At 45.0% G+C, this 24,588-nt stretch overlaps 1 protein-coding gene and 1 long non-coding RNA gene across 2 annotated transcripts; both read left to right on the top strand.

The window, feature by feature from the left end:
• Nucleotides 1-9,672: 9,672 nt before the first annotated feature.
• On the top strand, nucleotides 9,673-11,169 carry LOC123152565 (uncharacterized). Its single transcript, XR_006476237.1, has 2 exons — nucleotides 9,673-10,129; nucleotides 10,223-11,169. It is a non-coding gene; the product is annotated as an uncharacterized lncRNA (long non-coding RNA).
• A 6,093-nt stretch (nucleotides 11,170-17,262) lies between these two features.
• On the top strand, nucleotides 17,263-21,035 carry LOC123151133 (E3 ubiquitin-protein ligase RING1-like). Its single transcript, XM_044570899.1, has 2 exons — nucleotides 17,263-18,414; nucleotides 20,536-21,035. The coding sequence occupies exon 1, from the start codon at nucleotides 17,384-17,386 to the stop codon at nucleotides 18,374-18,376; it is 993 nt and encodes a 330-aa protein (XP_044426834.1). The 5' UTR covers nucleotides 17,263-17,383; the 3' UTR covers nucleotides 18,377-18,414; nucleotides 20,536-21,035.
• The last annotated feature ends 3,553 nt before the right edge of the window (nucleotides 21,036-24,588 follow it).

Raw genomic sequence — 24,588 nt, 5'->3', positions numbered from 1 at the left:
CTTCCTACCTGATCCTTATTACACTGCAGCTATTTGTCATTGTGCCTTCACTCTATTGAATACTTGACCATGACTTGCCTAGTGTAATCTAACTTCCGCTGCATAGTAATAGGCATATCTCTACTGTTTGTCTTCATAACTTACACATTTTGAAGACTTTCATAAAAATCGCCTATTCACCCCCCCTCTAGTCGATATAACGCACTTTCATTTCCATTTGCTCGTCCGTTCAAATGCACTTCCTGATACAGGGTCCAAGGTTCCGCCAGCCTCGAAGAACCAAGTCCGGCAACGGTCTGGCCAGTTCATTGTCTCTGGTTCGATCCCTTATCAAGCAGATCATTCTCAGCCTTGGCCCACTTAGGTCGGGCTTTGATGGTGAAGTTTCTTCTTCGCAGCATTTATCTTGTTTGTCGTCGACATCTTCTTACTCTTTTCCGATATCTTGTGGGCCATAAATGCGGGCCAGTGATCTCTGATCTTCTCATATTTGCCGATGAATTCTGGTGTCTCTTCTTTGTCGACAAACCTTTTTAGCTCATTCCTCCACCTCCTGAATAGGCCTGCCATCTTCTTAAGAGCATGAGACTTGATTAATTTCTCTTTACCTGGCTTCTCCGGATCCTCCTCTGGCTGTAGGGTGAAATTTTCCTTCAGCTCAGTCCAAAGATCATCTTTCTGCATATCATTGGCATAAGACACCTCAGGTTCTTCCTTCTTAGGCTTATACAATTGGTGGATGCTGATCGGGATTTTGTCCCTAACAAGAACCCCGCACTGAGCAGCAAATGCTTCCTTTGTCCGGATGGGTTCAATCGGTTGGCCGTCGCGCGCGATTGCTGTGATCTCAAACCTTTCATCCGAGCGCAACTTTTTCTTCGGGCCTCGTCTCTTTACCAAAGTTGTGCTCGATCCGAAGGGCTAGAAAAAAGAAGAAAGACGAGAGTTAATTAATATGTGTACATACTAAAACAATGAATGCATCAATTAGCTAGTCAACACAGGCTTAACTAATATATTTACCTGGCCGGACTCTGTTCGGTCACCGGAGCCGTCACCACGGGCTCCTTCTTGCACCAGCATTGGGTCACCGGAGCCATCATAATCATGTCTTTCCTCTTCCATTCTTCGATCACCATAGTAGCCTGCTTCTTCACCCTGTTCTTCCAGACCATCATTGGCGTTAAGATACGACAAGATATCACCTCCTCCGGCTAAGATTATGTCCCCCAACACCTCTTCTGCTTGCTCGTCTCGTCCGTGCTCCATTGTTTCTGCAAATATTACAACATGGCAATTATTACACAAACATGACAACAGGTGGATATATTAGTGGCAAACGTAGACCTAGCTTATTCCGGGTATGGGGTGGCCTCGGCAACGATTCAAGGGTAGGGGCGCGGCGAGAGGGGGTAGGAGACCGACATCGTTTTTTTCTAGGGTTTGGGTGTCCTCGAGAGTTTTGGTCGAGCGAGAGGGCCGGGGGGTGCTCCCGTGGTATAAGTTATCACTGTCGAAGTTATCCGGAAGGGGGTTATATCGACAACGACGATATACATACATGGGAAAATAATGTTATCGGGGAGGGGGTAGGTCGACCCCCCCCCCCTCGTGTTGAAGTTATCGGGACACGGTGTCGGGGATATACCTCGCGGCGTAAACCGGCCGGGAGTATAACTCGGCCGGACTTAGCGGTTTATTTGAGACCTCGCTAACACTTGGCGATTCACCGGCGACCCGCACAGACCAGACGGTTTACAAGCAACCTGACTAAACATCATGATTCACTGGTAACCCGGCGGGAGGGACAGACGGTGACAAGGCCCAAGGCCCAAAAGGCCGGCTCATGTTATGGTGGGCCAGTTCAAGAGGAAAGGCGTGAGGAATATTTGTCTTACAAGGAGTTAAGACCTGGGCTTGTATCCGGTTTGTATTAGAGATAGACTAGTCCTAATCCTAATAGGACTCCACATGTAACCCGCCCCTTCAACATATATAAGGAGGGGCAGGGCTCCTCAAGAAAAGGCAAGCAAAGAAGAAACAATCTCTAGGGCTAGACACAAACAGTCGGTTTACCAGCGACTCCCCCATGAGCATAATGAGACCTAGCCACAAACATCATGTAGGGTTGTTACCGGATGATGTTTCCCGGGGCCCGAAGCTGTCTAAATCCTCGTCTTGTGTGTTGCGTCTCTCGATTTCGTTCAACCCCTCTCAAGCTACCACATAGATGTGCTGGCCTCACGACTAAGTCCTCACACTAGGACATCTGTCGTGACAATTCCATGACAGTTGGCGCCCACCATGGGGCTTGCGCACGGTGATGTTGAGTTCTTGGAGGGATCTTTTTAAGAATCGAGAAGCCACGACCCGCCACATGAGCAATAGCCGGCGAGGAAGAGTTTACATCAACAATAATCAGTTGGACTGACGAGGATAAAAATTAAGTTCATAAGAAATTAGGGTTACGGCTTATGCGCCGCCACAGGTGTCTCTGACGATCTGTCAATCTGAGGACACATCAAATTTTTCTGCGACAGTGCACGGAGCGTTACATCGAGATAGGCAGGAGTTACTTTGTATGTGTCCGGATCACCCAGAAACTACCGCCATGTTTTTTCAAACCAAGACGGCTGCGTTAGGCTGGTCACAATGGGCAGGAACATAAGCTAGTAACCTACACACTTCCCTAGAATATGTTACTACCTCCATAGTGGGTAGGAACATGTATTTAGTGTCATGCAACGATGTATTTATTAGGTCATAGACTCATTGTTTCTTGGAGTGTGATGTTCCGGTAACTTAGCTAGTTACCACAAGCAGCTCTCTCTTCATTAAATATGTGCCACATAAGCAAAGTTGCATTGGAGTGTGTGATGTTACTCCTAAGTTCCTGCCCATTGTGACCAGCCTTACAGAGTCGATGCTACTCTCTGTTTCAAGTTTCGAGGAGGGATTGACGTGCTAGATGGCTGTTTGCATCAAACCTCAAAATTAGTACTAGTTCCCATACAACGCCCCAGACCTGTTCAAGCGAAAGGAGCTAGCTTTAGCACGGTTCCCTATGGGTGATGGAGTAGTTGAGTTGAGAGTTATACATCATCACGAAGAGACAAAGGAAACTGGCCGGTCAAATCTGAGACAGATATGATTCAAACTCGGATGGCTGTGTACGTGAGTACTAAATTAAGAAAATCCAGTTTACCCCTTGTATGTACATGCAAAGTGATACTAGCAGATAGACAAGTTTTTTTTTTGAAAGCAAACTAGGCTTTATTGCTTAACGGTGGCTGGGCATATCGCCCGAGACACAGACGCCCACATGGGCTGGTACATCGGAGTTCCACTGCATACAGTGGTTTATCTCACACATTCGACCAAGATTGGCAAGTTCATGTGCCACCGAATTGGCACTCCTTCTACAAACAGAAATTGTAAACTTGGAGAACCAAAGCTTTAGTTGGTATTTCATGTCCTCAATCACAGCTGAGTACGCTGAGAAGTCCACCTTACCCAAGTCCAGAGCATCAGCTAGAAGTTGGGAATCCGTTTCAAATTCCACACGTACCATCAGCTAGAAGTCCAGAGCATCAGCTAGAGCTTGAGCCACGGCACGGGCTTCAGCAGCAAAGGCATCGTTTACATGCTCCTCGCAACCCGCCCGAGCGCACAGAAGATGGCCTCCCGCATCTCGCACGGCGACGCCCCAACCAGCATTGGGCTGCCCAGGGACGAAGGATCCATCAACGTTAATCTTGTACTCACTATCCACTGGAGGCCTCCATCTCTCCGGTGACGGCTTGGGATCGGTGGAGATATATATGTGCATGAATTACAGGACACTGCTCTGAGCTCTTCTGGCCACAACCTCGGCCGCTAGCGGCAGTTCTCCTGAACGAAGCTTGTTGCGATTAGACCACCATAACCACCAGAAAGTGAGAACAAGAAGTCACTTTTTTACATCCAGCCCCCACAAGAAGTCCAACATTGCATGCACGGACGTGATCCGTTCCAACGCACCGCGTTCCCGTTCCATACCAAGCTCTCTCCAGACGCCCTTGACAGTTTTGCACTTGATGAAGAGATGAGCCCCGTCCTCGTCAACTCTGCCGCAGAACAAACACTTCGTGTCAGCTATAGGGATGCCTCTCCGGGCCACATTCGTCCGTAGCGCAAGGGACTCATGCTTGACTCTCCAAGTGAACATTTGAATGGTTTTCGGGCAGGGTAATTTCCAAATCCACTTCCACGAGTCATCCTCCACTCTGTTCAGAGATCCCGGGTTCGCATTACTTGCACCCACGTCCCCGGTCACCCTGGTTTCCTCCAGCTGGCAGAAGAGCTTATAAGCTGATTTGATGGAGTGAGTACCCTTATTGTCATACTGCCAGGCTATGAAGTCTTGGGCCCCATCTCTCAAAGGGATCTGAAGGATGTGCTTGACATCGTCGGCCCAAAAAGTGTCTCCTACCAACTGTTCATCCCATTGGCCTATGGATGGATCAATAAGCTCACAAACCTTATCTAGGAGATTTGGCCCTCGTGCCGTTAAGACGCGTCGTGACCAGGGCCGCGGTATCCACGGATCATTCCAGATATTAACTTGGGTGCCATCCCCAATCCTCCAAATGTATCCTTCCCGAAAGAGTTGCATCCCATGAAGCAAGCTACGCCAGGAGTAAGAGATGCCATCTCTCGGGGCGGCCTCCAGCAGTTGATCATTGGGATAGTAACGAGCTCGCAACACCTGCGCACATAGGGAATCCGGGTTTTGGAGCAGCCTCCAAATCTGCCTCGACAGCATGGCAATGTTGAACCCGTGCATGTCCCGGAATCCTAACCCTCCCTGAGCCTTTGGAAGCGTGAGAGTTTTCCATCCAATCCAATTAATTGTGTTCTCCTTGTCTTGTTGGCTCCACCAATAGTTTCTGACCAAAGAGCTTAGTTCCTCACAGAAAGTTTTTGTCAGGTAGAAGCATGACATAGCGAAGGTGGGAATGGCTTGAGCAACTGTAGTGACAAGGGTCTCCTTCCCAGCCTTTGCAATAAGACGTTCTTTCCACCCATAGACCCGCCCAGCCATGGCCCCCTTGACGAAACCAAACGCTTTTTTCCTGGACTTGCCAACATGAACCGGCAACCCCAAGTACTTCTCATTCCATTGTTCAGTATGGATCAGCAACGCGTTCTTCATTATGGCTTTAACCTCCTCTTCCAAGTTCGGGCTGAACATGACAGCCGACTTCTCGAGGTTTATGCACTGACCAGAACACGCCTCATATAGATCCAGCAGTCGCCTAAGCTGCAGGGCCTCATCTTGCTTCGCTTTCAGCAGCAACAAAGAATCATCCGCGAACAGCAAGTGTGACAGAACCGGTGCCCCCTGACAAATACGGACGCCACTGATCCTCCCCGACACCTCCGCATCATGCAGCAGGGCCGAGAGTCCCTCCGCACAAATAACAAACAGGTATGGCGAAGCCAGATCACCCTGACGTAGGCCTCTAGAAGGTGAAAACTGTTCAGTCAATTCCCCGTTCACCTTGATCTGGTACCGGACTGTGCAGACGCAGTTCATGACCAGATCGACCCACCTTGGCCCGAAGCCCATCTTGGTCAGCATAGCTCTAAGGAATTCCAACTCAACCCTGTCGTATGCTTTACTCATGTCCGCAAATAGACAAGTTGGGGACGCAAGTTGCGAGACTAAAGACTCCAGGGCCGCAGCCTTCCTCAGCCTAGCCTGACAGACTTCGCACCACTAGCCTGACATCTGCGCCTTGAGCCATGGTGCAGAAGACGCTGGGAGCACTTCTGTTCACATCAAGCATACAGATTCGTTTTCAAGAAGCTTGCAAGGTATTGCTACCATAAAGTAAATTCTTTGAATACTAATTATTTGGTTTTGCTTGCATCGCACTATCAACGGTGAGCAGGGCGAGGCGCCGCTGGTCGTCTGCGGCTGAGTGGGTTGTGTTACCATCGCCAAACCGCCTTCGCGGACCTTCCCCGCTGCTCTGACCATGCAGCTGAGCCGGCCGCGCAACGCCCTTGTCGGCACGCTCTTGGCCGGAGCGGCGTGCGCTGGAAGCCGGAGCCGGAAAGGAGTGAGGCCACCAGCGAGAGACAGTGGGAGGCGCGGTCGTGCTCTCTCTGGTCCTCGGCACGGCCACCAGATGGGAGAGGGCCAGGGGAAGCGGCGGCCAACAACTCTGTAGGGGGATGCAACATCTGGTGGGAGGTGGCGCGCAGCAGGGGAGGCAACGGCCAGATTCGTGCGCCGGTGAGGCCTGATTGCCACGCGGGGCCGTGGCGGTCAGAGCAGGGCTGCGCATGGGAGTCGGCCTTGCGGCGGTGTGGTGCCGAGGCGGAAAGAAGGTCTACGGGCGCTGCCGTCGAGGTCTGCGCCGGAACCGCCTCCGTCGTCGCCACCATGCCCTGCTAGCAACCGCGCCCCGAGCGCCCACGCGCCTTGGCCCGGCTGGCTAAGAGCATCACCATGAGCCGTAATGTTTCGGACATGCATAGACCGCACTGGATGCACGACCTGATCCACCCAGGCCAGCCACCTCTGCCGAGCGTCACAGTTTTAGCTGGGCTCGAGTTTGACTCCCCTATAGTGACCAACGTTTATAAATTTTTCTTTTTTTATGAATTGTTCTTTTCGGCGGAAAAGAAGAAAAACCAATCGGTTTTTCTCACTTATGGATAGCATTGGTGGGTAATTTTTATCAACTCTAGACACACTTTAAATCTCAACCGTCAATCTTTATAGTTAACATAAAATTAACGGATATAAAGGGATGACCTATGAAGAACTATGAAATCTTCCATCCTTTAGCTCGTCGGTGGAGTGAGGAACACGTCTGCGGGATCGCATCCGTGGGTGAGGTGAGTGGGGGTGGGTGAGGCAGACCGAGTGGTGGAGTTTTAAGGACGGGCGGGCGGCGGGTAGGTGACCGACGCACCGGCATAACGCCGGCCTTAATGGCGCATCGGGGGCGGCGAAGGGCACCTCGGGAACCGTCGCCTTGACTGACGCCACGACGCCACGCGGGGTTGCACGACGCATCGTGTGTTTTTATTTTCTTTTTCCTTTGACCTCCCGGTGACCGTCCAGAAAAATGACGGGTTGAATGATCGAACACATGACCTTAAAGACTTGACCGCGTGCTGCTAGCCATGGCAACAAACGTGTACTGCTAACCAATAGCCAGCACGAATATTTAAGAACATACTGCAACGTCGGATTTAAAATATTTTTTGAATTTTTTTAAAAATATGAATTGCCGGATATTCCTATAAAAGTGAACATTTTTTGAAATTACAAACAATGTTTTTAATATTCCGTCTATTTTGAAAAAACATGAACAAAACTTGAAACACATTATTTTGTGAAGACATGAACCTTTTATGAAAACACAAATATTTTGAAATCGTGACTAACTTTTGGAAATGGAACATGTTTGGAAAATTCAGAATTTTTTAATAAATTTTGTTTTTAAACACGGAATTTATTTTGAATCTATGACCATTTCACTAAAACAAGAATATTTTTCGAATGTAGATATTTTTCATTTTTTCTGAAAATCCTAAACAATTTTTGAAAACGCAAAAAATGGAATTTTTATGAACATGTCCTGAATTTCGAAAAAAAATCAGAAAGAGAAAAAAATATTTTTCCCAACACTTTTAAAAACGGGAACACAATATTGTAATCCTGAACATTTTTCGAAACTTTCATTAAAAATTCGAACCTTTTTTGAAAAGTTTTAATTAGGAAATAAGGTAAAATTAAAAATAAATTTCAAAGGAAAAACAAAACGGGCCGGCATCGTTTGAGGTGACCTGTGCGACGCTCTGACTATCTGCCGCATCAGGTGACTAATAGAGTTTTTAGAGCTTTATGGGCAAGGAAATACGTGGGCTGGCTTAGCTGGGCCACAGCGTGTGCGGCCCAAGTACGAAAATCTGGATTGGTAAAATACGGACGCGCAAAAATTTAGTACCACCTCGGATAGAAAAACAAAAATTGGACGATGAACGGATGGAAAAATTGGAGAAACACATCTTGCTTTATTAGTAGGTATATAGATACACTTTTCCATCTCAATTTATCATCAGGAAACATACATATATATGGAGAGTCAAACAAAACCAACTCATTCATGTTTTGCTGAAAATTAACGAACCTCCGAGGATTGAGATGTTGTTTCCCTGCACCCCTTGTTCTTCGCTGCATGTGGTCCAACTTCCACAAATGAATCATCTGCTTATAGATTAGAAGATCTTGGACGTGGTCACTTCCTCTCTATGTACAATTCCCCCAATATACGTAATCAAAATGATACAAAAGGTTCGCCAAAAAATCAAACAGTCTGCCTCTGAAGGAGCATTGTTGTTGGTTGCTGGGATGGTATGAAGATGGTTTTCAACTTGGAAAATAAATGGCAGAATTTGCCTGACCATATTAGCAGAGCAGAGCGTAATGGTATAAGCCTGCCTGACGGTCTCACAGAGAAGAAGGTCGGCCACAGTGATTCATCATTGACCCCATACATTTCATGTACTTCTTCTACAGGCTCAAGAGAAATCATTGGTACATGCTCACTTGTACCATTTGCTCAGGAAATTTCTCCAAGAAATGGTGATCGGATCCACTCGAAACCAGCTATCCACCAAGAAATAGGACCCTGGCGGTTCCGCTGACCATCGTCGGCATAGTCGGGATTAGGCAAAATTCCGGTAGTGATCAATCCCCCATAGCAGCCATATATTTATTCAAACTTGAAGAACGGAAAGAACTATCAAATGGACTCGAAACAGATTTGCACTGCACAACACATGTAGTGAGGAAATATATCATATATCCTATCACGCCGCACAGGCTGCAGTTACTCAACAGAAAACCCGATTTATCCGGTGTCAGAGGAGTAAAAAGTCGGTTTTACTTCTCTAATGTGCATCTAACCGATCAAAAAAATAGTTAGTGCAGGAAAAATGCGCCTCTCCCTCTCCTACATATTTTCGGCTGCTACAGCTCGGAGTAAAAGCCGAGCCTCTCCCTCGACTCGCCCCCTCCCCACGGCATTTCATATTCGGCGGCGTGCCTCCCGGCGACTGCTCGCCGGCCTCACTGCTACCACGTTAATATATAGGGTTTAGGGTTTAACGGGAACATCAAGAACAAAAGATGCAGTAACCCGACTTACGAAACGCTCTTATATAGAACTGGAAATATCAAAGAGAAGTGTATCTTTTTGAATATTGGGAGCAATGTTTGAAACATTTAACCTGATGAAAATAAATGAAGAACAATTAGCATTAATTTGTACCGGCTGCTTTGCAAAAATAATTCGTTAATATATAGAAGATAGTGGCAAAAAATGAGATGATTTTAAGAAAAAGAATGCTACCGATGTGCATGGAGAACCCAATGGCAGGAGTGAAAACGACTGATATATTAAGCTAAACTATCAGTCTGGTTTTCAGAATACTCATATATTGACAGACACTCAACCAGACCAGACATACATTTTAATATATATATATATATATATATATATATATATATATATATATATAGGAAAATAGGTTGGTACACCTAGGAGTACATACTCCCATGCCACGTGTGCTTTTTTTTCTTGGGCGCCCGAGTCGCTCTTTAAACCTGCGACGCTTTTTTATTTAAGAAAACAACAGTTCGTTGACCGATCCACGTTTTTAGGGATTCTATTTAGCTGTTCTCACCTGATTACAATTTTTAGATGATCCCTTCGTAGAAGATAATCACTCTCGGCGGCTCCTCCTATGGCATGTCACCACCTCACCGACGTATCACAATGGGCGACGGCGGCGGCGGCGGCGGCAGTGGCACGACAACATCTAACGGGGACGATGAGATGCGCGACTCGCGGCGACAACCTCCGACCGCAAAACAAGATTCATGGGAAGCTCTCTCCCCCTGCTGTTGGATTCCAGGTGATCGTCATCTGGCCTCGTCGTTGCCTTCCGGTTCGCTAGTTTATATGGATGGGACTGAGAGACATGCATCAGTACAACGGACCCACCTTCTTTCCAATTGATCTTGAAGCCTCGACTCCAAGGGCCAGGCGGCCAGCGGCATGTGGTTTGTCTCCATACGATTTAGTTCCGGTTATTATTTTTTCTGATCTGTTGTTTCCTGGAGAAGAACATAATTTCTTTTGTGTCTTATATGGAGGCTCTCCTGGTGGCCGACTGCACCTGCACTCGGACAACTGTGATGATTCAATCCTTCCTGTCGGCGACATACGTATGTGCTCAGCTTCAGCTATGTATGCACGCTGCCCACCTCGGTCATAAAAGAAGAATGTCACCACTTCGATGGGAAAACACCAGAATGGATTACATACAATAGTTGCTTCTCACTAACTGTTTAGACGAACATATTTGTATTTTTTGTGCACATACTCTCCTTGTAAATTCATACTCATAGATCTGAATATACTCATCTTTAGATCAACATACTCCTTTCTAGGAAAATGCTGCTTTGTAACAAATATACTAACCATACTCACAGCTTCGAAGATACTCCCTCCATAAAAAAATATAAGAGCATTTAGATCACTAAAGTAGCGCTGCTCTTATATTTCTTTATAGAGTGAGTACTATTTTTTGGATGAACATACTCATATTTCTGGGCATACTCATATATATTTGTCCAGCAAACTAATTATACCAGATTTCTTTCAGGCTTCTTTATTTGATAAGAAGAAAAGTGAGAAAGAGCAGGGCACGTCTTTAATAAATATTGTTGTTATCCTAGTTTAAACTACAAAAGAAAGATCATCTTGTAAATTATACGGAGTTCTAGTCCTAATACACTCCCACTGTTTCTCTTTTGACGTACTGAATTTATGAAGCAATCGCCATCTCTTCGTTGTGTAACAAGTTTCCGATCTTCTTGTTTGTTTATGCTCCAGTTCTTGACCTAACAACTATGCTTCTTTACTTTCAGATCTTACCGCAAACTGCAGAAAATTTGTGCTTTGGAAAAGAAGTGTGTGTTGACATCTGGCGAAACATATTCATATTGGCCGCAAGATATACTCTTTTTTACTGTAATCCATTTTTGGTGTAAATATATGCTTGAACTGGGATATATAAAAGCAAGTGTGTACTTTTATTTGTTATCTGGTACAGATACCTCTCATGTCTGTTTTGGGGTTGTATATATGTATTTAATTTGCTGCAAATTATATATATAACCAACCCTGTTTCTGATAGTAATATACTCCTTTAATAATAAAATAGTATATACTCCTTTGGCTGCCAAGTAGATATCGTCCTGATTTCAGATAGAAGTAGAGAGTAGTCATACTCATTTGATTGCTAAGTATATACTCTATCCCAAAACGAAGTATATACTCCTCACAAAAAAAAAGCACATACTGCTACAAGACTGAAGTATATACTCCGAACTCGTACATCAGAAAATGCAGTACATACACCCTTCTACAGAAGTATACTAATCTCATAATAAGGAAGTATATACTTCAATACAGAAAACTAAATACATACTGCTTAGCATATGCAGAAACTGCAGTACATAGCCATCTGCGAACAAAATATCCTAATCGGGCCATAACCGAGGAGATACCTCCGTAACAAATTTCCTAACCTCATGCGGGACAACGCCCTTGCATGCAGGGGCATGCAACCGGCTCATAGCCACTGCCATTTTTCTTTCTTTCTTTTTGGCGCTAATCGATGCTAACGGGAGGCCTTCTAGAGGTGGGAGTACATACTCCTAGGAGTACAGAAAAGGTGACTTGCCTCTCTGGAGAATTAATTAGCCTGCATGATATCTAAAGGGCAAAACGCATAAGAGCTCCGATCATTCCCTTTGCTTCTTAAGAACAACTTATTTGAAATGAAGCACCATGGTACATATGCCTTGTTGAAATGGATAAAAAAATGGTGTATATTACAACCTGAAAAGAGGGTATCTACATATGAATAGCAAAACATATCAAATTTACTCTACAATAAATTGACCTGTAAACTCGGTTATACCATATATGTTTTTGCAGATGGGTAGCAAAACGTATGAAATTTAGAACCTGAACACGGTTTGCATAGTTGAGCACTTTTGAGGTTAAAAAATTAAAATAAATTGACCTTTTGGGGCTGCTATCAAAAGGTAATATAGAAGATGTCCATTATCAGCACTTATTCCAAAATAATTAGACTTGGTAGCAAGATCCTCCTGCTTGGCCCTATTGTCACTCAAACTTGGATGACAAATTCGAACATGGAAAGAAGTTAATATTCCTGCTAGTCACAGGCTGCATCAATGTCGTTCCAAACAATTGCTAATTGTCAGAGTTAATCAAGGATAAATATACTACACTCACCATCATCACTTCCCTTCTTGCTGTTACCATATAAGGAATCATATAGTATCACCAAACAGTTGTGCATGAAGAAACAAATCCATCAGTTTCAAGCCATAAACGGCTAGCCCCTGCTTAAATTCTCACATACTGATCATCAGCGAACGGTGGCGAGGCAGCAATCCTGTCCATCAGCAGGCTAGGCAACATTGAGTGGCTGGTCATGGCGATGAGAAGAAGCTGGATGTGCACAAGGCGTAGGCAGGGCGGACGACCAAGTGAGCAATGGGATGCTATGGGAGGAGGGACTTTTATAGGCCCAGACGGCAGTGAAGCGGCGGTTGAGCGGTGGACGCGAGAGTCTTCCAGAAAGGGGAGCGACACCGACACGGGTAGATAATGGAGAGTCTAACCTATCCACGACCTTCTGGCCACGTAAAGCCCACATACCCAGAAAATACTAAACGCACCCATAATTCGTGCATGCTAGTTAAGAAAATTTTGACAGCATAACTAAAACCACAATGCGAATCTACACAGTGAGATCCCAAAATAATCCACGCGTCGGTAGGGTGCACACATTTTACGTGGCGAATCGTCAAAGCAAAAACACGACGGGATATAGATGCCTGGTTATTGAGAAGCAATAGTAGTATCTCTTTTTCTTGTAGTAGATGAAGATGATGCAAGTGTGAGGAAACTGCATTGCGTACTAGACTAGAGAAAAGAGCATTCTGGATCCTTCACGAGTCCACGTGGGCCCCACTGTCAGCCGCCCCAGTCGTCGCCCTAGGTATAAAATCAACCGAATCGAAATTCGCCCCCAAATCGCTTCCGTAATTCCCCCAAATCCATCCCCCCGTCGGATCGATCGCCGCCACCGCCATGTCGTCGTCGGCCGCTCCCCCGCAGCAGCAGCAGCAGCAGCTCCTCGACGACGAGGACCCACCAAACCCTTCTTCCCCCTTCTTCCCCTTGTCCAGCTTCCTCGACCTCCGCAACCCCAGCGACCTCGCCGGGGTGCTCGGCCCGCCATCCCCCTCCGCGCCCCGCGCCTCTGCCCCCGCCAACAACCAGGAATATTAGTTTCTCTCGCTCACTGTGGGACCATGCCTCTTACCTTGATCCTCCATAGTGATGCATGGATGGAGCCAACATGAATGAGTTGGCTGTCCATACAATTAGAGCATGTATTTTTGGTTGTCGATACCGTTGTTACAACTTTTAGTGTTAAACACCACTTTTTTTTGCATAGTACGTAGAGAAACTTCTCTTCATAAATTCCTTCCAAAGAGACTAAATGATTCGAAACCTACACTCGACCTTTCTTTACTTTTCTCGAAACAGGCCTCTTAGAGTTTTAGCGAGATCTTGTCTAAATAGTATTGACTTAAGTGGTTTTTAGTTTATGAGACGACGCAACTTGCAGTTTTGATACACCTCTCTATAGCCCATGAACCTCGTGTGAGCTAGGGTTTTCTCACCACACCCCCTATAAACAACTTGATATCTTCAACATATATCCCTTCCTCCACCAGCCATGCACCCAATTTGCCTTTAGCCGCTAATTATCTTCGTCACCCTTCCTTGCCACTAGCACGGGTCCACTGCTTCTCATGCACTTTCATTTGCCTATCATGAGAATAAGGAATTTCACCGACACATGAAGCCTTAACGACGATGTGGTGTGAGTAGCACGACAAGCGCGAGGAAGGCGGATTAATGTGAGTCACCCTCTCTCGCCACGTGACCAGCAGGGCTCTAAGTTGCAAGCGTCAGATTTAGGCAACGATGTGTGGACGGAGCGAGCACACGTTGGTTGAATTTGGCGCAAGCCCTCCGGCCATGGCCATGGGCAATCTAAGATGGGTGGCCCCCGGGACAAACTGTGATCCAGGGTTTCCTCCTGATTGTTTGCGGCTTGATTGGCATGCATGTTGTTGTTGGGCACATAACCATAAATGATAAAAACCCTTTCTATTATTGATTATTGAGTTGTTTATTTGTGATGAACGCAATGTGTGTTGTCCAAATTAAGGGCCCACACGATACAGAAGCACCTCCACGCGACGAGTGCAATGAAGGCAAGTATGAGCCCCCTGGCTTGTGACGTGACCGGTAACGCTCTTCCTTGGATGCGCAAAGTTCGATAGGCATTGATTTATGGACGGAGCAAGCACATGTTGGTTGTGGGTACAACCAAATCATGCATTTACGAGTGTTGTCAACTAGCTTTTTACCCCAACTATGGGAAGAAAGGACGGGAGATAACAATGCACTAATATTCAAAATACCTTCAAAGTCGACTGCACTGTATCTCTGTATAGTATCTTCTAAAATACCTATAAAATTCCTTCGAACAAAGAGGCCCTTGGTTTTACTTTGCATGCCTTCCTAAAAAAAACTTTGAGATGCAGTGGGCACGCTACACACGTTGGTATGACTACGAGCCCTCTAGTCATGGAAGTTTATGCAGTCCAAGAGGGCGCCTTCTTGGCCTGAGAGATCGACCTCAATTGTGTTTGTGGTCAAGACTCAATAGTGATACCCATGAAGTGGTCAATATTTGGACATCTTCAAAGTGACAGTCGATCGCTCGTGTCAGAAATCTGGCGGAGATAGATGAACATAGAGGGGGGTTGTTAGTTTTCAAATTTCACACACATAGGACAAGAGGCCGATGAAACTTCTCACTGCCGTCCTAAGAAGGTTAGTGAGACTAGGATAAGGTGACTTTGGACCATTTCATCCTAGGCGCCTCTCACATTTGATACACTTTCTATAGCCTGCGGATCGCTTGTGAGCGGGTTTTTTTTCACCGCACCCTAACAATTTGATATCATCAACATGTACCCATCCGTTCTCACCCGTGCATCCGATTTTACCTTTACCCACTAGTTATCCTTATCATTCCATTTGCTTCTCGTGAGCACATGTAGAATGCCACTGACCATGAACCCTTAATCCAATTGTGGCTTGATCAACAAGGCAACCCCAAATTGGTTAAACTACAACTAAGACATTGAGTCTGCTTGCTCATCACATGAATAACAATGCGAGAAAAAAAGGAAGATGTCTAACACATTAATAACTTCATCACTTCCTCGGTGCCGAATTTTGTATGACCGATCTCAGGCAGCTTCATCACTTCCTCGGTGTCGCTGTCTCCCGCTCGTCTTCAGGCCTCTTTCTGTCCCAGCAGCAATACGCTCTTAACATCCTTTCCAAGGCCGGCATGCTCGAGTGTCATCCCACGCGCACTCCCGCTGAAACTGGTTCCAAACTCTCCGCGTCCGGTGATCCATACCCTGATCCTACCCTCTATCGCAGCCTCGCAGGAGCCTTACAATACATGACCCTCACCCGCCCTAAGATCGCCTACTCCGTGCAACAAGCCTGCCTGTACATGCATGATCCCCGCATCCCTCACTTTAACCACATCAAGCGCCTCCTCCGTTACCTCAAAGGCACCCTCGATCACGGTCTTCTCTTCAACACCTCCTCTCCCACTTCTCTTACAGCCTACTCTGATGCATACTGGGCAGGTTGCCCCGATACTCGACGATCTACTTCCAGATACTGTGTTTTTTTGGGTGATAATTTGATTTCTTGGTCGTCAAAACGACAGCTAACCATCTCTAGGTCCTCCGCGGAAGCCGAGTACCACTCGGTAGCTCATGCTGTTGCTGAGACAGTTTGGCTTCGCCAGCTGCTTGGTGAACTTCATCGACCCATCCAGAGGGCCACTGTCGTGTACTGTGACAACATTTCTGCTGTATACATGTCCTGTAATCCGGTCCAGCATCGTAGAACTAAGCATATCGAGATTGACATACACTTTGTACGCGAGAAAGTAGCATTAGGTGAGGTGAGGGTTCTTCATGTTCCCACCAGCGCGCAGTTCGCCGATATCTTCACCAAGGGGCTTCCACCCGCAACCTTCACCGGCATCCGTTTCAGTCTCAACGTCGTCGAGCTCGCCGCTGACACTGCGGGGGGGGGGGGGGGTGTTAGGTGATGGACTAGGTCAGGCAACGGACCAGGTCAACACAGGAGTCCTCGCAGGAGCGTCCCACGCTCCTGCCCACGATCGCCACGATCGCATGATGGCTTACGACGCCTGCTATATGTATCCCCCCATGTACTCTCTGTAATGCAATGAAAATTAGATCACAACAGTTTTACAATATTTCATACAGATAGGACGAGAGGCCAATGAAACTTGTCATTGCTGTCCTAAAGAAGGCTAGTGAGACTAGTATAAGGTGACTTTGGACCATTTCATCCTAGGCTCTCACATTTGATACACTTTCTATAGCTTGCGGATCGCTTGTGAGCTAGGTTTTTTTTCAACCACAGTCCTAGAACAACTAGATATCGTCACCATATATCCCTTCCTCATGAGGCGTGCACTCAATTTTGCCTTTACCCGCAAGTTATCTTTGTCACCCGCCTCACCACTACCATGAGCACACGTTGGTTGAATTCGGCGCAAGCCCTCTGGCCATGGGCAATCTAAGATGGCCGGGCCCCGCCCCGGGACAAACTATGATCCAGGGTTTCCTCCCGATTGCTTGCGACCTGATTTTTTGTATATAATGTTGCTGTTGGGCGATGAATGAATTTCTCTGATGGATGTTGAGATATACTATTTTTTTAGCAAATAAATAAATGAAAATCCATTATCCCCTTTTAATAAAGAAGAAGAAGAAAAAAGTGTTGTTGGGTGAGGAAACTGCCTTGCCTAGAGGAGAGGAGAGGAGAGGAGAGGAGAGACGGCAGACGAGTCCACGCGGGCCCCACTGTCAGCCCAACACCTTCCTTCCCAGTCGTCGCCCTACCCTACCCTAGATATAAAATCAGTCAGTCGAAATTCGGCCGAAAGAAAAATCGAAATCGAAAACCCCAATCCAAATCAATCGCTTCCGTTACGAAATTCCCCCCAAATCCATCCCCTCCCCACCCCCGTCGGATCCATCGCCGCCGCCGCCGCCGCCGCCGCCGCCATGTCGTCGTCGGCGCCGCTCCCGCAGCAGCGCTACTTCTGCCACCAGTGCGACCGCGCCGTCGCCATCGCCGCCCCCGCCTCCCGCGACGACGAGGTCTTCTGCCCGCTCTGCGCCGGGGGGTTCGTCGAGGAGCTCCTCGACGACGAGGACCCCCCAAACCCTAGCCCCCAAATCCACCCCTTCTTCCCCCTCGCCAGCTTCCTCGACCTCCGCAACCCCAGCGATCTCGCCGGGGTCCTCGGCCCGCCATCCCCCTCCGCGCCCCGCGCCGCCTCCACCAACAACCAGTTCGACGTCACCGACTTCCTCCACGGCCACCTCGGCGGCCTCCTCTCGGGCGGCGCCACCATCCAGATCGTCCTCGAGGGCTCCTCCTTCCCCGGCGGATTCGCCTCCTTCCAAGGGGGCCCCGTCCCCGGCGGGGTCAGCCTCGGCGACTACTTCATGGGATCCGGCCTCGAGCAGCTCATCCAGCAGCTCGCCGAGAACGACCCCAGCCGCTACGGCACCCCGCCCGCCGCCAAGGCCGCCGTCGCCGCCCTGCCCAACGTCGCCGTCTCTGCCGACATGATGGCCGCCGACGGGGGCGCCCAGTGTGCCGTCTGTATGGACGACTTCCTCCTCGGCGCCGCCGCCAAGCAGCTCCCCTGCAACCACGTCTTCCACAAGGACTGCATCCTGCCCTGGCTCGACCTCCACAGCTCCTGCCCTGTCTGCCGCCACGAGCTGCCCACCGATGACCCTGACTATGAGAACCACCAGCGCCAGGCCGCTGCCCCTGCTGCTGCTGCTGCGGCACCTGCGTCTCCTGGTGGTGGCAGCCCTTCGCCTAGGGTCATGGAGAGGAGGTTCAGGATCTCCCTGCCCTGGCCTCTCAGGGCCGCTTTTGGCGCGCAGCAGGCGGAGAGCAGCGACCAGGACGCTGCTGGCTCTGCTGACTACAACAACGATCCAGATGCGAGCGGTCGCTCGTATGATGATCTCGACTGAAGCGCTTGCAAGGAAGAGGGGAACAGGGGGATAAGGAGGTATAACCTTTCGCCTTGCACTTGTTACCGCTTTCACATATTTATTTCATTATAACGGTTGCTTGCGTGAGTCGATTGCCCCCAGGTTGACATAGAACATACATTTTATGGCTTTCCATTATTATTACCAAATACTCCAATATCTTGATTTAGATTTTATTATTTACTTTATCTATCTTGCAATGGCATGATGAGACTAGTTGCACACTAGGAAAACTTTCTGTTAATTAAGTCCTCAGTCTGCAGTTGATGTTTTGGTCTATTTGTATGGGTTGGCCGATGCCACGTGCAACGTAGCTAGTTGTATGGTTAATCTTTTCTATGAGCCATGCTAGTTAGACCATAGGAAAAATGCTCTATTAATGAAGTGTTCACCTTCCAGTTCAGGTTTTCATTTATTTGTCTGGGTTGGCTGATGCCACGTGTAAAAGTAAAACGGTTAGAGAGTGGCGGTTTTAGTTCACCAGATATAACCTTTCACATCGCAATTGTTACCGCCTTTACATACTTTTCATTATTATTATGGTTGCTTGCGTAAGACGATTACCACCACACGTTCCGCCTGGTAGACCGAAAACATACCTTGTACAGCTTTCTGTTATTACCAAATACTCCAGTATCTTGATTTTGATTTTAGTAATATCTACTTTATCTATCTTCAATGCAATGATAAGTTAATAGACTGGTGATTCTCGATGGGAGGTGTAGGAAAATGCTCTGTTAATTAAGCGCTCAGCCTCCAGTTTAGGTTTTCATTTATTTGTTTTGGTTGCCTGATGCCACGTCTAGAAGTAGAATGGCGGTTTTAGTTCACCCCTGTATGGTTTTCCATTGCTACCCAATAGTATAAATGGTCAATATCTCAATTTAGATGTTAGCATTTACCTTATTTTATTATGATGAGCTGGACAGTGTTAAATGTCAACGCGGCTCTGACGGTGATTTTTTTCCCTATGATCCATGCTAGTTTCACTGTTGGAAAATTCTTCTATTAAGCGTTCAGCCGGTAGTTAAGGTTTTCATTTGTTTGTCTGGCTTTAGCCAATGCACGTGTATAAGTAAAACGGCTAGTTGTATGGTCATGTCATGTTTATCTAGACTAGATAGATGTTAGAGGAGCGAATAGGAGCAAAACTTCAGTATCAGTACCAATTCATTTGCTGATCAAGATGTTTGATTGTTTTCCTCTTGTTGATTGTTTGGTCAAAGCTGTTCAGGTAGACAGAGCTGTATAGGCTTGTTGAAAATATAAGCGCTGGGCTCAAGGAGCACAGTAGCAGCTTTCAGTAGTTACAGACTTACACTGCATCTAGGATAGTTGTACGGGATGCCATATATTTCCTACTGTGTTTGACTATTGTTTTAGCTTTGATGTAAAAACAAGAAAACTATGAAGCGGTTTTATTTGGTCTTGCGACGTGATAAGGTTTTCATATCCTGGACACAGAGAAGTGTCATCTATGCATTTAGTAGGAGTTGGATAATATCTCTTGTGGAATAAGAAGTGTGGGAGTTATTAGAGGGGTGATGATGTGTTATAGTTGAATGATAGTGCCTGGAGATGCATATATGTTCATAGTATACACTTTGCCGTGTTGTGTCCTAGCTTGATTAATTCTCTTGTCAATTTCTTTAGTCCGTTCCCTTGCTAGGGCCAGGCTGTTTGGAATTTGTGATGGTGAAAGTCTAGCTTATAGTATGTAAATCCTGTTGTGCCTTTTTGGTAGGCACCCAAAGTAGGCAGGTATATGAGTATGAAAGTTGCAAACTTAACTAATTAAGTGTTGTAATGTATTTTCCATGCTGTGATGGAGGCCTTTGTTTTAACACTGCGCTTTGCCACCTGTTGTTTGTCTGGTGCATATTGCCCCTCCTATATTTGCATTCATTTTCCCTGCTGCTGTGATGGAGTCGTTATAATTTGAGATGTAGTAGGCCTGTAACTCCCTAAAACAAGTATGAAGCGCTTTGCCATGTGTTGTTTGTTTATATATTGACGATGGCGCACATTGGGTTGCAACATTAATTTATATATCTGTGCATTGCATCCCAAAACACTAGTAATTGATGAAACTGAAGTGAAGCTGACTGGTTGTTTGCTGTTGTGATATTATGTATCAGGGGCAAACGGACTGGCTGGAAGGAGTCTGAATGCAAGGAAGAGAAGACAAGAAGAAGAAGAAGACTTGTGTTGTTGTTGTTGATCTGAATTGGAAGCTTTTTTTGGTGATGAAGAGTGGCGCCGCCCGTCGATTGATCTCCGTTGCCTCGTCCCCCCTCCCCTCTTTGCCTGTCATGGTTGTAGAAAGAGAGAAAAAAAAAGTAGAGATGATATTCTTTTGTTGCCTGGTCTGGTCTGGTCTGGTTGGTGGGTTGACTTGACTGAATATATACCTTCTTGTGGGAAGGAAGGAAGAAGCTCCCTCCTTCCTAACTTCCTTGTCTGTGTTATTAGTAGAATTGTGTGTCTGTGTCGTCGATCGATCTTCCTTTCTCTCTTGTGGGATGGGAAGAAAGAAAGAAAGAAAGAAGAAAGGGAACCCTAGCGATGCGATCCGATCCGATCCTCCTATATATACATAATGTGTTATACATGAACCGGTGGAGTATGTTTAAATGGATGGATGGTGTCTGGAAATGATGCAACACTAGTAGTATTTTGTTGCATTGTTTTCCCTCCCTAGCTAGGGATTTGTGACCTGCAGGTTAGATGTGCACCCAGGAATGGATGATGCTTCGTTGTGAGTGTGCACGTTGGCACTGAACAACATTTTGGCCTCTTTGATGGATTGATGATTGATTCAGACAAAAAAAACCTGCAGGATAGGATTTTTTGTAAGTAATTCATGAGAATTTTTCATGATATGATCATCTAAAAAGTAGCATTGTAATGACCCATTACAATACTAGGAGTACTTCATTGCTCATCCATATAAACAGAGGATTCCAGGAAACTCAACACCTGCAAGCTGCTTAATCTTTGTGCTTAATCTTATCTCATATGCACTGCAGAACGTAAAACTTTATAATTTGCAGATCAGCATGACTGATAACATCCGCGTATTGTTCAACACAATAAAAATGCGCTTACCATATATATCAGAAAAACCAGCAACGTCTGCATGGCGTGTTTACATACATACAAGTTTTTTTTTTAATCTTGACATAAGCCTAGGTACCTTATTACTTTTCCATTAAAAAAAGTAGCTTATATTACCTTTTTTTTAGGCATGGTAGCTTTTATTACATACATAAAATTTTTTAGGAGTCGAACCCTGGTATGTAAGAAAGCGCCACTGGGAAATTACTTAACAAAAGCATGATTAACGGACTTAACAAATACATCGATACTAGAAAGCACAAAAATTAATTCTTCGAGGCCCGCATTGCAATCAAAGAACAAATAGTCCCAATAAGCACATGTTGGTCCAGCGGCCCTTCTTGCCCCAGTATCGACATGTATCCCAGTAACCGTTGTGTATTAAGAAAATGGTTATCAATTATTCGATAATTTCTTGTCATGTACCAAAAATTGGTTAAGTGTATCTAAAAACTATCATTGTGTATTTTTATAAAAATTGCATGAACACTTTGAGCTACATGCGACAATTTTTTAATAGTTTTCAAATATATGATGAACAAATTTCAATACATGATGATTTGTTTTAAATAGTTTGTGAACATTTTTATATTTTTTAAAATACAGGATGTACATTTTTTGCAACACGCATGAACCATTTTTAAAATACAAGATGAATAACTACTTTCAAATACATGAAAAATATTTTTACATGCAAGTCATTTTTTATTGAAGTAGTAAAATATTTTTCTAATAAATATATTATTTAGTAAAATTATAAAATTAAATAAAAACGAAAGCCTAAAACCTAAAACTTGAGGGACGTTTGAGCGACGTGAGGAGTTATAGCAGCGCCCCGGGACGTCCCCGCACGGTTTGCACAGGCCCATTGCGGGCCGGGCGCCCATTTTGTTTTTCGTTATTTCTGTTTTCTTTTTTTTCTTTTTAAAAATGTTCAGGAATTCAAACGAGTCCCTAATTTCAAAATGGTTCATAAATTTTGAGAAGTTTTTGTTGATCCAAAAAAACTTCGCTGATTCAAAATTGGTCCTAATTCAAAAAACAAATCATGGATTTCAAAATATGTGTGCCGATCCGAAAATTGATTGTCAATTCGAAAAAATGATCATGAATCCAAAAAAGGTCATGAATTTCGAAAAATGTTTGTCCATTCAAAAAAATGATCGTGAATTTCAAAAAAAAATACTCGCTCCGATCCTAATTATTTGACACAACCTCTATATAGCATTGTATAGAGGCTTGTCAATTAATTTGGATCGGAGGGAGTAGTGAATTCAAACTATGTTCGTGAAGTCCAAAAATATGTCCCTAGGTTTCATAAAATTTCATCAATTCAAAAACAATTCACAGATCTAAAAAGCAATGTTCACAAATTTCAAAAAATGCTCACCAATTCAAAAAAACTGTCCATGAATTTCAAAAAATATTCGTGAATTCAAAATATCTTCGAGAATTTCAAAAACTTCCAGACTCCAAAAAATATTCTCAAATTTCAAAAAATGTTCACAAAATTTAATAAATGTTCTCAGATTTCAAAAAATGTTCACAAAATTGAACAAATGTTCTTGGAATTTTTTAAAAAATATTCATGAATTTTAAAAAGAAATATAGAGAAAAGAAAAAACTGGAGAAAGCCACTAGTAAAAACACAAAATAGGAAAAAATTGGTCTATAATGTTATGTTTTCACTTTTCTATTATGAGAAAATAACCGTGGTGGCATTGTCACTGCGAGAGGCGCATTTTGACTTTGCAACCCTATTCAGCCCTTTCCAATCTTGCAATGCCACACCTTGGACTACCATCTCTCAGGCCAGAGATAATTCCTTACCATACCACATATAATTGATACAAATTCCTCACCAAATCTTGATACCAGAAAATAACGATGATGACGACGACGATGATGATGAGGATGATGAAAGAAGAAGAAGAATTATCTTGGCATGTCCTACCGTTATCCTTGCAAAGTCTTCTTTGCGCTTATACGATTTAGGCGTTGGTTTTGGCTTTTGGTTGTGTGTTATGCTTACAAAATGAGTCTGACTTATCTTTTTTTAACAAGGAAAGGCGCCCACAGCGCCAAAATTTCATTTAGCTCAATGACAGTGTACGACGTGTGGTACAAAACCCTGTAGATTGAGGTTAGAAAGACGAGAGATTACAGGGCATGACATGTTCCTATGAGCTGAACCAAAGCAACTAAAGACAGCTTCCGATGCACAAGTGAGAATCTGATGAGCAACATTATGCGCAATCTCATTAATCTCCCTAGATATGTGGTAGACCCGCGCATGAAGATCGCTCGTTGTTCTGAAGAAATTAGCAAGGGTAGTTATGATAGTCCACAGAATACAATCATCTGAAATACTTCTGGTCACAGCCGCCTTCGCGAAAGATAGGCAGTCAGTGAGAAAGGTTGGTTGATCCACCTGCAAAATATGAGCCTTTTTGGCTGCAAGAAGAAGAGCAAGGGCTTCAGCTTGAAGAGGAGATTGTGTGATCACAACAGAGGCTTGAATCTGCACTTGAACGTCCTTTTGACCCTGCAAAAAGTTTAGAAAACCCCCAATGCCCGTGGCTGGTGTACCCTGCACTAAACCAGGAATTTTTAATCATTTGTAGGAGGTGTCAGAGTATATTTTAGCTCTTATGACAATTAAATCACTCCTAAGGGTGCAACCTTGAAGCGGCATCACATTTTTGGTCCGTTGAATGTGATTTTGATCATTAACATGAGCAAGATTAGAAGAGTTTACCAATGAAATGTTTGGATCAAGCAAGGCAGCAGCAAAAATATGATGAACTTGATGAGAAGAGAGCATTTTCTGGCAAAAAGATAATCATTTCTCAATTTCTGTATGCACCACATAAAATTGAAAATAGTGGGCATGGTTGCATATTAAGCAAGCCATGAATAATACTTTGCATAGAAAGATGATTCTAGGCTAAGATATCAGTTTTAATGTACCAAGGATGGCCAAACCAAGTTGCTCTAGCAAAGTCACACAGAAAAAAGAGGGCATTTCATTTTCATTTTGATCACATCGACAACATTGTTTTGAAATGTCGATT

Source organism: Triticum aestivum, chromosome 7A, assembly GCF_018294505.1.
Source record: "Triticum aestivum cultivar Chinese Spring chromosome 7A, IWGSC CS RefSeq v2.1, whole genome shotgun sequence".
NCBI classification, from domain to species: Eukaryota; Viridiplantae; Streptophyta; class Magnoliopsida; order Poales; family Poaceae; genus Triticum; species Triticum aestivum.
Note: the sequence above shows the minus strand (reverse complement) of the source record. Positions and strands in the feature narration are given on the sequence as shown.

Excerpts from the sequence above, each read along its gene's own strand:
- LOC123151133 (XM_044570899.1), top strand. The coding sequence starts at position 17,384 with ATGTCGTCGTCGGCGCCGCTCCCGCAGCAGCGCTACTTCTGCCACCAG.